General features: G+C 42.4%; 1 protein-coding gene across 1 annotated transcript in view; it reads left to right on the top strand.

Annotated features, from left to right (window-relative positions):
- The window catches only part of LOC146806110 (extracellular calcium-sensing receptor-like), a 268,196-nt gene that overhangs the window by 179,165 nt on the left and 75,626 nt on the right, over positions 1–13,405 (top strand). The window contains exon 4 of the mRNA XM_085623861.1: positions 3,743–3,970. Coding sequence (XP_085479987.1) covers positions 3,743–3,970 — 228 coding nt within the window. The remainder of the gene's footprint in view (positions 1–3,742; positions 3,971–13,405) is intronic.

The raw sequence follows: 13,405 nt of genomic DNA, 5'->3' as shown, positions 1-13,405 counted from the left end.
TCCTCGTGCTTGCCCTGTGGCACCTGATGTTGCTACGGTGCTCACATATTCTCGTGCTGATCTTTCTAGTAGTCATGCCTACAAAGTGTAGGTTACAGCTACATGTGATCATGTATATCACCCCTGAGCTGTTGCATGTGGTGAACTTTCTTAAATCCCAAATTGTTCCTGTGTTGAAAGTCACCTTCTTCGTGGTAGCAGTTAGGTGGCACACACTGCAGTTGCCACATGGGTGATGGCCTGTGGGTAACATACTGATTAGCTGTTGGTTGTTCTTGAGTTGGGATTTTGGGTGAGTGTGTACTAGGATGTCCCTGAGGTTCTTGCCTCTTCTATGTGAGACCATGGGTAGTGGGATATTTAGTTTCCCACTGTTGAGGATGCACCACTGCTTTCTTACTATCTTAGAGACTTTATCCGATGCTATGTTAAATGTTGTTATATAGATGGGTCTTTTGTCTTTTTCTCTGTCCTCTTTTCCATATGTTTTCAAAAGAGCGTCCCTGTGATTATTGGCTGCTCTTTTCTTTTCTTTTTTTGGGTACTCGCCACCATGGCCTCTGCTGTAGATGGTACTGATATGTTGGATGGCCCTCTTCCTGTCCCTTTGACTTTTCGCATATGTGCTGCCACCCTCTCCTTGGCCCTGGAGCGCAGGTTGTACCACCTTTTTTAATGTCATCCAGGGACCTGTGTGCCACACTAAATGCATTGATGCACTGCTGCATCTCTAGCCATATCTTGCGTTTGTTTGCTTCCTGGACTGTGTGTGTGATGCCCTTCCAAACAGCTGCTCATGGGTATTGCAGCATTCCTCACTAATCATATACATTTCCTTTCCAGAAAATTTCAGCTTCCGCAGGCACTCGTTTCCTGCCTTTTTACTGGCCTTGCTGCTCATGTTTTTTTTCCAAATTACCTGCACAACTAACCATGTGCTTACAATTTGGATCAGGAGTCTACAGGGACACCTCTTTCCTGTTTTGTGGTCCTTCTGCTCTCCCAGGATGTATTTCTGCCTTATTTTTAATTGCTGTCACAATTTGTGTGCGCTAAATGGGTTTTCTGATGATTTCGCTACTTGCGCACACTAAAGGTACTTTTCACCCGCTGACACTATTGCAAGCGCTTACCGACTTGCAAATAGCCGCTACGTTAAATTGCGATGCGAGTCTTTAGCGACTCTCAATCCTGGTACCTGTTTAGTACATAGGCTTCATTTTGCGAGTAGCTATTTGAGAGTCGCAAAACGGCGCAATTTGCAACTCCCAATTTTGGAAGGTCGTACATCTGGCCCTAAGTTCCTTATGTTAATTTTAAAATTAGCCCGAACATTATGCAGATGAACAGGGATAAACATAATTAATGATACTGTTGAGGACTCTGCGACAGACATTAGGGTAATTAATGTTAAAGTAATCACAAAAACCTAAGCTGTATATTACGTTTGTCTTATGAAGGAGCTCTTTCATTGCTTCCCTTTCTGTATTTATGAATAAAGTGTGGCCAAGAAGTAATAATAGGTCCCGATAAATCGTCATAAAACCGGCAATCAAGCAAACATTAAAATCCACCATAAGTATAGTGGAAAAATATAAATTAACAGAATTCCTAAATGCAACTAACATATTAGCCAATTAATGAATATTGCCAGGGTTATATTGGCTGAATTTATCAATATGGGAATTCACAACAGACATCCCTGCACAGCAAGAGCAGAGTACGCAGTATCTAGTGCTGAGTGTTGGCTCCTCCACCCTCTTGCGCAGTGGTAACAGAGAACATTGTAGATAGTGCTGAGGGTTGATTCCGCCTCTTCCACCAAATAGAGCGTGGAAGGTGTAGTACACTTTTTGCCAGGCAAGCACCAAAGTCACAAGTCAGCCCCCCAGTTACATTAATATTTAACCCTCTTAAGATCTTTGTGATAAAATAGAACCCTTTCCTCAATAATAAATATTGTAAAATGTAGGCCCCTTTTTTCTACATCCAACTCTACAAATCACATATAGGTTTTGATACTTTGAAGACAAGACTATCAGAATGTATTCACAGATCCACTAATGAGATGAAAAGCCTTCCTACATTGGCCGAATCCAGTTGTCCTTTGACCATTATCCACCTTATGTCACCACCTCAATTTCTGACTTTATCGCCAACCCCAAAACTTAGCTTTGCAACCCATTGCTGGCCATGGCCACCGTGCCTTTTTGCTGGCGACATGCCTCAATTACTGCTCGTCTAAAAATAAAATAAACTGTAGACTAGGAAATATTAGCCAACTATGATATGGCAGCAGTTTATCTGAGCCAGTGGTCGCCTGGGGGGGCCACCGGCAGTCATTTTTGGGGCCTGTGACCATGAAAAATAATGTATGATGAACTTTCATGAGAAATTGTAAATTGTAAATTTGTTACGCTGAATGTTTTTGCAACAAGTGTTATATTGTGCAACTACACAAAATTAAATCAAAATTGTATTTCATCATTGTATATGAATTCTTGGGAAAAACACACCCAATGGTTTTTCAAATCACTCGGCTATTCAAAGGGGTGTAGTTGGCTCTAACCTTAAGGGTGAACAATTCCCCATGGGACACTTTAAGAAGGGTATTAACAAGCAGTTCAGGGAGTATCGGGTCGAGTTACTGTTCTGAATGCAAGACATTTTTGCAGGGTCCCTATAAGCAACTTGAGAAGGTTTTCAAAAGGAGAAGCTCCTGATGTTAAGTTTAAAAAGAAATGTGCTGCAAGAAAAAGAGAAAGCACTTCAAATACAGCATCTGGAGCCATCTTTTAATATTAGTCACGTTAGCTTCATCATCATTAGTAAACACTATAGCCAAATTGGCACCCCGTAGATAACATGTAAAGACGTGTTATAATCAGTACAAATGAAGAAATGGAAGTCTTTGCAAAAAAGCAGCAGAGAAAGAAAGAACATCTGTTTCCTTTTTCTACTGCTACCCTAGATGGAAGAAGTAACGTAGGACAGGGATAAAGTAAGAAGAGACGGGAGAAGAAAACATAAAGGAGGAATGAATAGGTCAGTGGCACTGCGTGAAGCAATGGGAAATGGGGATTAACAAGGGCATATAAAACAAAGGAGAAACAACAAAAAATATAGCAGAATTGAAGGCAGGTGGAGAAACAGTGTGCAGGTCAGTGTGCTTCCTGCTAAAAATTGAGAAAGATGGGAAGCACAGGGAGGAAAAAGTAAAGACATTCAAGAGAGATGGAACGAGAAAGGTGATGCAAGAGAGAGCGATGGAGGCCTAGGGGATCGCCCCTCAGACCACTGAAGGAAGCAAATAAATGTAATTTGATGCACTAGAAATTCATCACAGTTACATTGTTAACTCTGAGGAAGCTATTAAGAAGAACATTTTCATATGCATGAATTCATTAGTTATATTTTGGTAGGGCGGCAATTTGTTTTTGTGATTTTCATCGACACCGAACTGATGAGTTTCCTGCATCATGGTTACATTGCACATTCCATCTCAAACTACAATAGTAGAATGATAGGGACCGAAATGATATCTGTTAGTGAGGCATGCATTATACTGCACATTCACTGCACAGGGCTTTGACCATGAAGTCCTTGGTTCTGAATATCCCTGAGGGCGCATTTCCTATTGCCCCAGAGACTCTAGTCAGGTGCATGATTTTTTGTATCTCATGATCGCTTTATCTTCTGTAACCTGTACTTTAAAAAACATCAATTTATCATTAATCCTTAGGTCCTTCAGCATTTAAGAAATGTTCATTTTGCTACTACTTTTGGAGATGAGATTTTCTTTGATGAAAATGGGGATCCTCCTGCTGTCTTTGATATTCTGAATTGGCAAATGTTTTCCAATGGGTCCTACAAATATGTGAAAGTGGGCACAGTTGATAATCGAGCACCACAGGGACATGAATTTACAATCAACACTGAGGCCATCCTTTGGAACTCCAATGATTCAGAGGTATGAAGAGTGCATCTTTCTCTGTGCTAGCAAGATGATATTATGCTCCAGACCTTGCCAATGAGTTTAAAGTTGAGTGTCTGGTTTTATTTCAATGATGGTGACTAAGTAGAGGCGTTGGATCTACGTCTCAGAGTAAGGTACAGGTAAGTGGTGTTAAATATTTAAAACATACAGGTTTTAAGAAAGCCATGTGCTATTAAATAAGCAACCATAGCAAATGAGTAACCGCATTTAAATTGTTGTTTTTAACATTGTTTTCTGCGAACATTGCGTCCAATAATGCATGATGAAGTTTACAATATAGTACGCACAGTAAACTAAAATAGTTGATTAGAATTAGCTATTAGGAGGTGTAATAGCGTATCGTATCGTATTCTGCGATGAGCAATATGTTTGGGCTGGTAATAAAGAACCACAAAGAATTACTGGACAGCATAACCTGTCTCACTTGAAGACCTGCTGGGTTTTAAGTATATCTTAATTTAATATGATATATTTCAAAAGACAGATCTAATGAACTATTCTAATATCCGAATTCATGATTGCTAAATACATTCGTAAAGTTTTCATATTCTTACTGGAAACATTTGATTTACTGTTGGAATCATCAAAACACCCACAAATATTTTATTCTGACAGACCAATCCTTTTTCATATAACACATTGAAACCAGTAACACATAGGATCCCAGGAGAAATAATGACTTTTTAGAAAACTGTGTAATGATTTAAAAAGCGTTAATGAATGTAATGGCTAGTATACCAGAAATAGTATTACCATAATAAACACTGTACATCCAGTTGAGTTACGGTGGTAGGGCAGGGTCCAACAATGAAGAAGCAGGGGACATTAGATCAGCTTATCCATAATCTAGCCTGAGGCATTTATTGGGTTGCCTCGTTAACTTTGCTTCAACAATACATACGGCTCAATCTCTGATCACTCCAAATTCATCCATAATATCTCCGATATTTATGTAGAAGAACGCCAGCTTGTCAAGTGAACGAGACAAAGTTCTGGTAGATAGGAACCCTAAAACCACCTTTTTTGACATGTCTTTCACATCAATCCCAGTTACCCTACACTCAGGTAACTGTGCACTTCCACCTGATCTTTTTCTGCGGGGTCTTATTGCAAATTTATGAAAACATGGAGAACTGTAAGTAGCACATGGATGGTCGTTAAATTGATATTTGCCCAAAATCTCAGGCTGCTGACATCCATGTAACACTGTCCGATCTGATTAGGGCTAGATGTTCTTTGAATTTCAACAATGCAAGATGTGCTTGTCTCTTCTTCCTCTTGATGCCCAAGTGTTTAATCTAACTAATGGACCAGTTCTGATTCCATTCCTCAAAACAGTTCAATCATTTGAACATTAAGTTTGAAAACCAAAACTTCATTATGTTATTTAATGAGCTATAACACCACACCAATTGGTGATTTAGGGTGAGTGAGCAAAAGAAGAATGTAATCTGTGTACTTCAGAAATTCATGTTCCATCCCGAACTGAGTGAATATCTTTATCAAAAGAAATCGTACAGATTAATGTCAAAAGTATCTTCAAGGCAAGTGTGAACAGAAATAAAATCAAAGGTACCCTATCAAGTACACACATGAATAGAAATTCTTTTGAAAATAAGCTTTTTGATGAAAATTGTGTCTTAGCGTTGTTATTAATCACGACCTCAAGAACAATGCAGATAGATAGGAACACAAAATGATCAATCCAGAACCCTGGGTAGATATGACCAGTTGAGTGGGTCAATGCATGCTCATGCCCACTGTCTGGTTTTTGTACAACTTTAATGAACCAGAGTGTGACGAATGGATTATGGATCAATATTTACGTTCAAGATATAAAGTCAACAACTGACCACGGACCTTTAGATCACAAGCTAGTAGAGTAATAAGCCTTAAATTTAGAAGATCATCTGGGCTCACCAAGTTTCAGGGACAGTGTCATTGGAGCCATATCAGTGGAATTGGGCTTGCAACCATACTGATGCATTCCTTTGTATACCCTGGCTAGCACTTGGTAAGGAATGTTAGAGAAGATATAGTGGAACTCTGATGGAAGTCCATCAAGCTCATTACTTATATCTGGATTCTCTTCATTGATGATTTGGGGACAGTCGTACAACCCTTTTTTGCGGTCGCAAACAGGAGATCCTCCCGTTTGTGACCACCAAAAAGGGCAAAGGCATGTATAAATGCAATTTTGCGAGTCACTGATTCGCAAAATAGAATTTGCGACTCGCTATTAGGAAGGGGCGTCCCTTCCTAATAGCGAGTCACCATTCCATGTACTATTGTTTTGCAACCACATTAGCGGCTGCAAAATACTTGCAGTTTACCACCTACTTTAAGTACTTTTTTATTTATGTTGTTTTATTTGCAGTGTAGTGTTTTTGGAAAGAAAGTAAGCGCACGTTATAAAGTATGGAAGCATATGTGTAAGCAGGAAGCGTCGAGGGAGTGAAATCAAATGGAAGACAGTTGTAGGAAAGAAGGGAAGTGGCGTGGCGACTTAGTGGGTAAAGGGAATAACGTACAAAGAGAAAAAGGAAAACAGGATGGAATAAATGAAAGAGAGTTAGAGCTATTGGCGTTGTAAATGACAATGTCGTTTACCAATGTGTTTAGGTTTGGATTGGAGTGGATGTATGTGGTGTGTAGTGGAATTATGTAGGTTGGATTGGAATTGTTTAAAGAAAGAAAAACGTAATCGCGCATCGCCGACATTCTCTGTAACTTAAGCCCACCCTTGGCTGGTGTAGGTGAATCCTGCAGGAATGACACTGAGGAAGCGCTGCCATGGAGGGGGCGGGGACCTCTGAAATGCTACCCCCACCAAGCAGGCCAATAGTTAACCTGAATGTCAACAAGACGACGCTAAGAGCCATCACTCAGTACAGGTGCAGGCACAACAAGCCCCGTCAGAGGCAGCAGCAGTGTCCAGGATGAGAGACTCTTCTCAGAGCCTGATGCACCTCACCATAGAAATGGATGTTTTGAAGCAATAAATGTAAACTAGCTGTCGGGGGGGGGGGGGTCACATTACACCGATACAGCAAGGCACCGAGTCAGGATACATTGTGTCAGAAAAGGCAATACACTATTAAGACAAGGAGATTGAAATGCATGCTGTTCGCTGCGCATGCTTGAAATGGTCTCACGCGCCCACCAAACACTGAAGGGAGTAGACAGACATGAATTTCACAGAAAATGAACACTGGCCCCACTAACTAAATAGGATTATGCAGCAATTCAGTGATTATTTACCAATATATTTTGGCCGTCGCTGATAGAATTAGTTTTATTGCCAGTTTAGATGCGCACACACATCCCCCTTGGCCTGGCCTGTAGGAGAGTAGGATCTGCTTCACATGGGTTCCCCCACTTTTTGCTGGTGTTTCACTGTTTTTTTACCTTCGTCTGGCTGTGGCCCTGCTAATCAGGCCCACAGCCTAGCTGCTTCCTCTCTAACATGGTTTCCATGTACATTAGGTACATATCTAATTGGATTCTGGAGTGCCTTATAAGCCCCTAGTATATGGTATACTATGTACCTAGGGCATAGGTACCTCAGAGGCCTACCAGGGGCTGCAGCATGTATTATGCCACCCCTGGGAAGCACTCCAAAATGACACCACAGGTCTGCTACTGCAGCCTGGGTAAGGGTGTGCTTGCACCCCTTACTGTGGTATAGGCTACCTATATCACTACCCTGTACAGACACATATAAACCTATAAGACACTCCTATGGCAGGCCTTGACAATCCTGAAGGCAGAGTGCTTGGTTTTATGTGAGAGGGTGCCCAAGCATGAGCTGAGCCCCTCTGCAGATTTCGGATATACTTCCTTATGGCTGTTCTGTGATACAGAAAGAATAGGGGACAAACTAGCGCACCCTTTTGTCGCACAGCTCTGTGGGAACCTTCCCTCATGTTAAACACTTGTTGTAAAATTATCAATTTTCTCAATATTAGAGCCATCTTAAACTTAAACATTATTCAATGCGTTATTCCATTGCTCTTCCGAACTTCATAAATCACTGCAGAGACAGCGAGATCCAATCCTGTTTCTTTATTTCATTTTTTCATATGTCCACTGAGTGCTCATAGGCATTCCGCAGTAACACGTTAAAACAGCTGTGCGACAAAAGGGTGCGCTAGTTTGTCCCCTATTTTTTCTGCTTCAGCATAACTGTGACCAGGGGCGGTTCACAGTAATTGTCTGCACGCACTTATAAATGTGAATTGTTTGGATAAATGGCAACAAAAGAACAAAAACAAGGGAAGGTGTGCATTCCTACCAAGTACTTGTGTTCTGTGATACAGCCATACCATATACTCTTAAGTGCATTATAACCTCACGGTAAATGCTAACTTTGGATTGGCTGCATCAAAACATGTCGTGTTTGGTGTCAAACGCTTTGGAATACTTCCCCCCCTCCCCCCCGCCAGTCCTGGTGGCGGGGGTAGCATTCCACCCTTCTAGAGGGAGAGACATGCTCACACTGGCTAAACCCGGTTAAAACTTTCCAAAGCCCTGGCATCATAAAATGGATGTCACTGCCACAGACACGGGTCTGGCCTCCTGCTGCTGAGGGAAACCCCAGCAGGGGAGGCCTGGACAATGGGTTTCCTGTCACAGGGAGGTGTGACCACCTCCCCAGACAGACATATGTGTATTGGGGCAGGGTGGGTGCATTCAGAGAATGCTTTTGAGACAATGCCTGGGGCACACAAGGTGTCCCTGTGCATAGCCCAGTTCAAACCGGTTGCAGGGGCACTCAGCCCCTGCTCTGGCACGAAACTGGACAAAGGGGAAGGGATGTAACCACCCCACCCCAGGTCCACCCATAGGTGGGGCCTTAGAGTTAGTCCATCCCCCAAATTTAGTATAAGTATAGGAATACAGTCCCTAGGACTTTAGATTACCCTGGATTAACCTCTGCAACATTTATCCTGGACCTTCGACTTTCTATCACAACTAGAAGATGGTAGAAATCCCCCTTGAGGTCAAGGAGTGACTCCCCTGCTTGGCAGGCACCAAAGAAGCAACTGACCGGTCTGCAATTCTGAAGCACCCGCCGGACGCCGGAGTCTCTGCATCCTCAGAGGTGGATTTCCAGACTTCTCCGAGGCTACCCTGAGTCCACAGCAAAGCTGAGGCCCGTGGCTATTGTGGGTAACGTGGAACCGTGACCCCCAGACACCGTGAACTTTTGCAGCAACACTATCTTCTTGGTCCTCCTCGAAGTTGTGCTTTAGGCTCCGAGTAGCCCTTACCTTGAGCACCTCCTGCACCAAAGATTGTTGGCCTCCACTCCACAAGCGACCCGTGGGCCAGCTCCAAGTGCGACCGCTTGAGGCTCCTTTGCGATCACTAGCCCATTGGCTAGCAGGTCCCCACGAAGGCAACTCCTTTTCTAATTGGGCGTTCCTGATTACTCCAGAGGTGCCCAGACTTACCCTTGCTGGGTGAGTCCCTCAGACCTTGCTGGTCTGCACCACAGTCCTTTCTCTGCATTCCTGTGACTTGCTGTTGCCAAGGCTTGTTGGGTCCTTTCTGGTCACCGACACTGCAGCACTCGACAGACTTCGTGGGTCAGCTCGAATCCGGCTCATGGACTTCGCCGACGCCTCCTGTACCTCGTGGCTGAAGAGTCAAGACACCCATCAACTCACCTGAAGCACCCGACATCTGTGGGCATTGGTCCATCCTGCCCTAGGTCACTGGCAACTGACCCAGACTCTGTCCCCTCTGCTTTCAGGATCCTTACATCATAGATCCAGGCTTGGATCTCTCCGGACACTTCTCCTCTTCACGGCAGCAGCAGTTCTTTGCAGGCTTCCATTGAAATCGACGACGCGACCCGACACCAAAAGATACCTATGCACCCGGCTTCCCTGGGTGAGGTATCTCGAGTACTCCGGTGCTCTCGTGGGTGCTATCCCTAGAACTTCTTAAGTCCAAAAGGGTTTGGTCCTGACTCGATTAGAAGTGTCCCTAATCTTTAAAATTCCAACCGCGACATTGCCCATAGAAGATAATAGGAACCCGCGGTTGTGTTTCCACACTGCATACAGCTCCCGTGGATCCCCTGTGTCACTACCTTGGGTGGTTCCTTGGGGTCCCAGCGATTCTAGAGGCAATAGGCCTAGTGCCTATTCCAGTCGTGGTTCTTATACCACTTTTTTAGTATATGGTTTGGTACGCCCCTAGGGCCCAAACGTGTATTTGTTCTTTTACTGATGCTTGATCACTTGTAACTTTAGTACTTCGAACTCCAGTCTCATAAAGAGACTAGAGTGGTGTGTTTTATCTTTAATACATATATTTTGAATATATACCTGGTGTGGTTGTCCTTTCATTTGATCATTCAAGAGATTATAGACTGGTAAAACAAGCTGCTTTACATTCCTTCAAGACTTAGCCTGAAGGCTGCTCTCCATAGCTACCACTAGGATAGCTTTAAATAAAGGTTGTCTTTAACCTATCACCACAAGGGGTTGTTTGGACTGATACAGGGTGCCCACTAGAACTAGTGGACAGCATACATCAGGCCACCTTCTCACATGGCCATGCAGCTGATAGTTCACGAACTGTGACAGTAGAAGTTTCACATTCACCTATTTGACGCCGGCAGCATGATGACAAACATTTGTGGCCATCTCAGGTGAATTCTCAGCACCCAGAAAATAAATAATTTGAAAGTCTCCACTATCGATATTACGGAGTCGGCTATATAGTGCTTTTGTGTTTAAGTGCATGCTGCATTAAACAGTCGCTTTAAAGCCCTCCACAGGCTTAAACTGCAGGTAGCCCAAGAACGCACACAAGACACAACTGCGCTCATTTTCTAATTAAGTAAAGAAATGAACAGCAAATGCAGAAAGCAAAATGCATTTGAGAAGCCTGGACATCCGGAAATCGGCAAGTTTGTGAAAAAACAAGAGCTTACTGACAACAAGCACGGAATCAAAACTAGTGGTGGGCGCGCACCACAGAAGAGCGGGGGCGAGGGAGCGTGCCAGCAAAGCGAACGCGCGCTAAGTATAAACACATGTTTATAATTAAAACCAGATGCCGCTGCTGCGTGTAACAGACACCAATAGGCCATGGGCGTTTACATTTCGAAAGGAAGCTGGGACATGCACCCCGCCTTTCACTAATTGCGTGCTGTCTTTTTAAAAAAGACGCATGCAAAAGCTAATTGCAGCCGACGAAAACAAAAGCACACGCACAAGCGTGAGGTCAGCTTTCAGAAGCCCCTACATGAAGTCTCGCAGTGGAGCGCATGGGCGCTGCTACAGGCTCGACCTAACAAGCAGTCACAGACATGGTGGTCTGCTGACCCCAGCAAGCCACCATCCCTGTGAGTGCTAGCCATTCTTAATGGGGTCGCAAATTGCGCCTGCCTCATTAATATTAATGAGGCATGCAATTTGCAACCCCATTAGGAATCGCAAACAGTGTCTGAGACAATGTTGTGCATTCCAATTTGCAAGTTGCAAACTGCGAGTCGCAAATGCTACACAATTTGCTAGACGCAAATTGGTGGGTTGTACATCTGGCCCTTGGTCACTACTGCTTTGGTAACCAGGGGCCATATGTATGAAGGCTTCTTTTTGCATTTCCTAAATAGTGATTCTTAAGAAATCGCTATTTAGGAAATGCAAATTGGAATGTCCAAAATTAGCAATTCCTAATATTGATTCCTAACGCTAATAGGAATTCTTGAATGTGCAATTTCCTAATAGAAAATCACACATTTAAAAATACAAAACTATTGGTCCCTATGGGCTTTAGGCCCATATGTATGAATGGTTTTGCATTTCCAAAATTGCGATTTCCTCATAGGAAGGCCCGCCTTAAATTATTTTTTTTAAAACATTAAATAAATGTAGAGCACTCAAAAGCCCTTGGGGCTATTGCATGCTCTATCATTCTGCATATGTGCACTTTTGATGCATTTTCTTATTTTGTACCTGCTTACCATCGGATTAAATTCAATGGCAATAGCATTTCCTAAACTCACATTTCGCATTTAGGAAATGCTCTTTATATGAGGTTATATGAGGTTAGGAAATTCCAAATAGGAAATCCCTATTTGAGATTTCCTTTTTAGGGGATAACAAAATGCAATTTCTAATTTTGATAAATCACAATTTGCAACCGTGTTTTGACCTTTGTACATAGTGAAAGGCTATTAAGGATTTTTTAATGGACCAAAATTGCGATTCGGTCCTTTAAGAAATGCTAAATCCATTTCGTACATATGGCCGCAGGTCACTTACAATATTAGTCATCTTATATAATTATTTTCAGCTCAACCTCTTCTAAGCACTGTTTCGAATCAATTATTCTGAGAAAGACAATCACAAAATCAAGTAGCTTATACAATTGAGCAAATATTTCATTTATATCCTTGCAATCCACCGCCCATTAGTGTCTTTTACAGATATGATTGATCGTTATGCTTTTTCTCTTTCTAAAAAAAATCCCCTAAGGTTCTACAGCATTTTATGTAGGCCATGACTTCATCTAAGATAATGGAGGCTGTCATCTTCTCAATCTTAGACATTGGAAGTCGCCATCTTTTCTGCAGAATCGTTTTCATGTCGGCTATTTGACGCTGATTTCGTCTGACCGTATCTTTCTAAGAACTGTGAAAGTATCCAGTCATTCAACTATAGGCATAAATATAAGACTTGATGCAACATTGGTCTGGGACATGGGTCTACTTTTCACCATGTCAACGTTAAATACAGTGGCAGCTAGTGACATTTGAAAGCGGTGAGGTGTAAAAGTTGGGGATGGCTTTTATGTAGCAAGCAAAGCAAGCAAGCTTAATGGACAAATGTGGAATCCAAGGTGGGTCCTCCTGCCGAGAAAAAATTGAAAACATATTGACAAATGCTGCATTTGAAAGCTAATGAATTTGTTGAGAAAGCAAGGTTTATAAAGCAGTGGGAACATATAGTCTTCATATATTAAATACATTAAAAACTGTCCCATATGTTTATGCATTAATATGTTCAACAGATTCTTTAAGGTGGAGATTGTACAGCACAACAACTTCTCTGGCCCTATAAAGTGTGTGTTTACCCAGTGGCTTGCACTGCATGTGGCATCAACTTTGGAAAATGCTCTAACCAGGCTTTGGGGAGCACCCACAGCTGCTGGCTGTAACCAGTCATGCAGAAATATGTGCAGACAGGATGAAAAAATGGGGGTTCTCTAAAAAGGAACATGTAAATTAAATATCTGTGATTCCCATAGTGTACCACCTGGCCAGTATTTTGGTTTCTCTCTGAGATTCAGATGTATAACGCAGCAACTGACATACACCTAATATCTGTCAGTACAATTGGCTTTGTCTATGGTTATTAGCTATTTAAAAAAATTAGTAACAATAAT

The sequence above is a fragment of the Triturus cristatus genome, chromosome 8 (assembly GCF_964204655.1).
Source record: "Triturus cristatus chromosome 8, aTriCri1.1, whole genome shotgun sequence".
Classification (NCBI taxonomy): Eukaryota; Metazoa; Chordata; class Amphibia; order Caudata; family Salamandridae; genus Triturus; species Triturus cristatus.
This window is presented reverse-complemented; position numbering and strand designations above follow the sequence as displayed.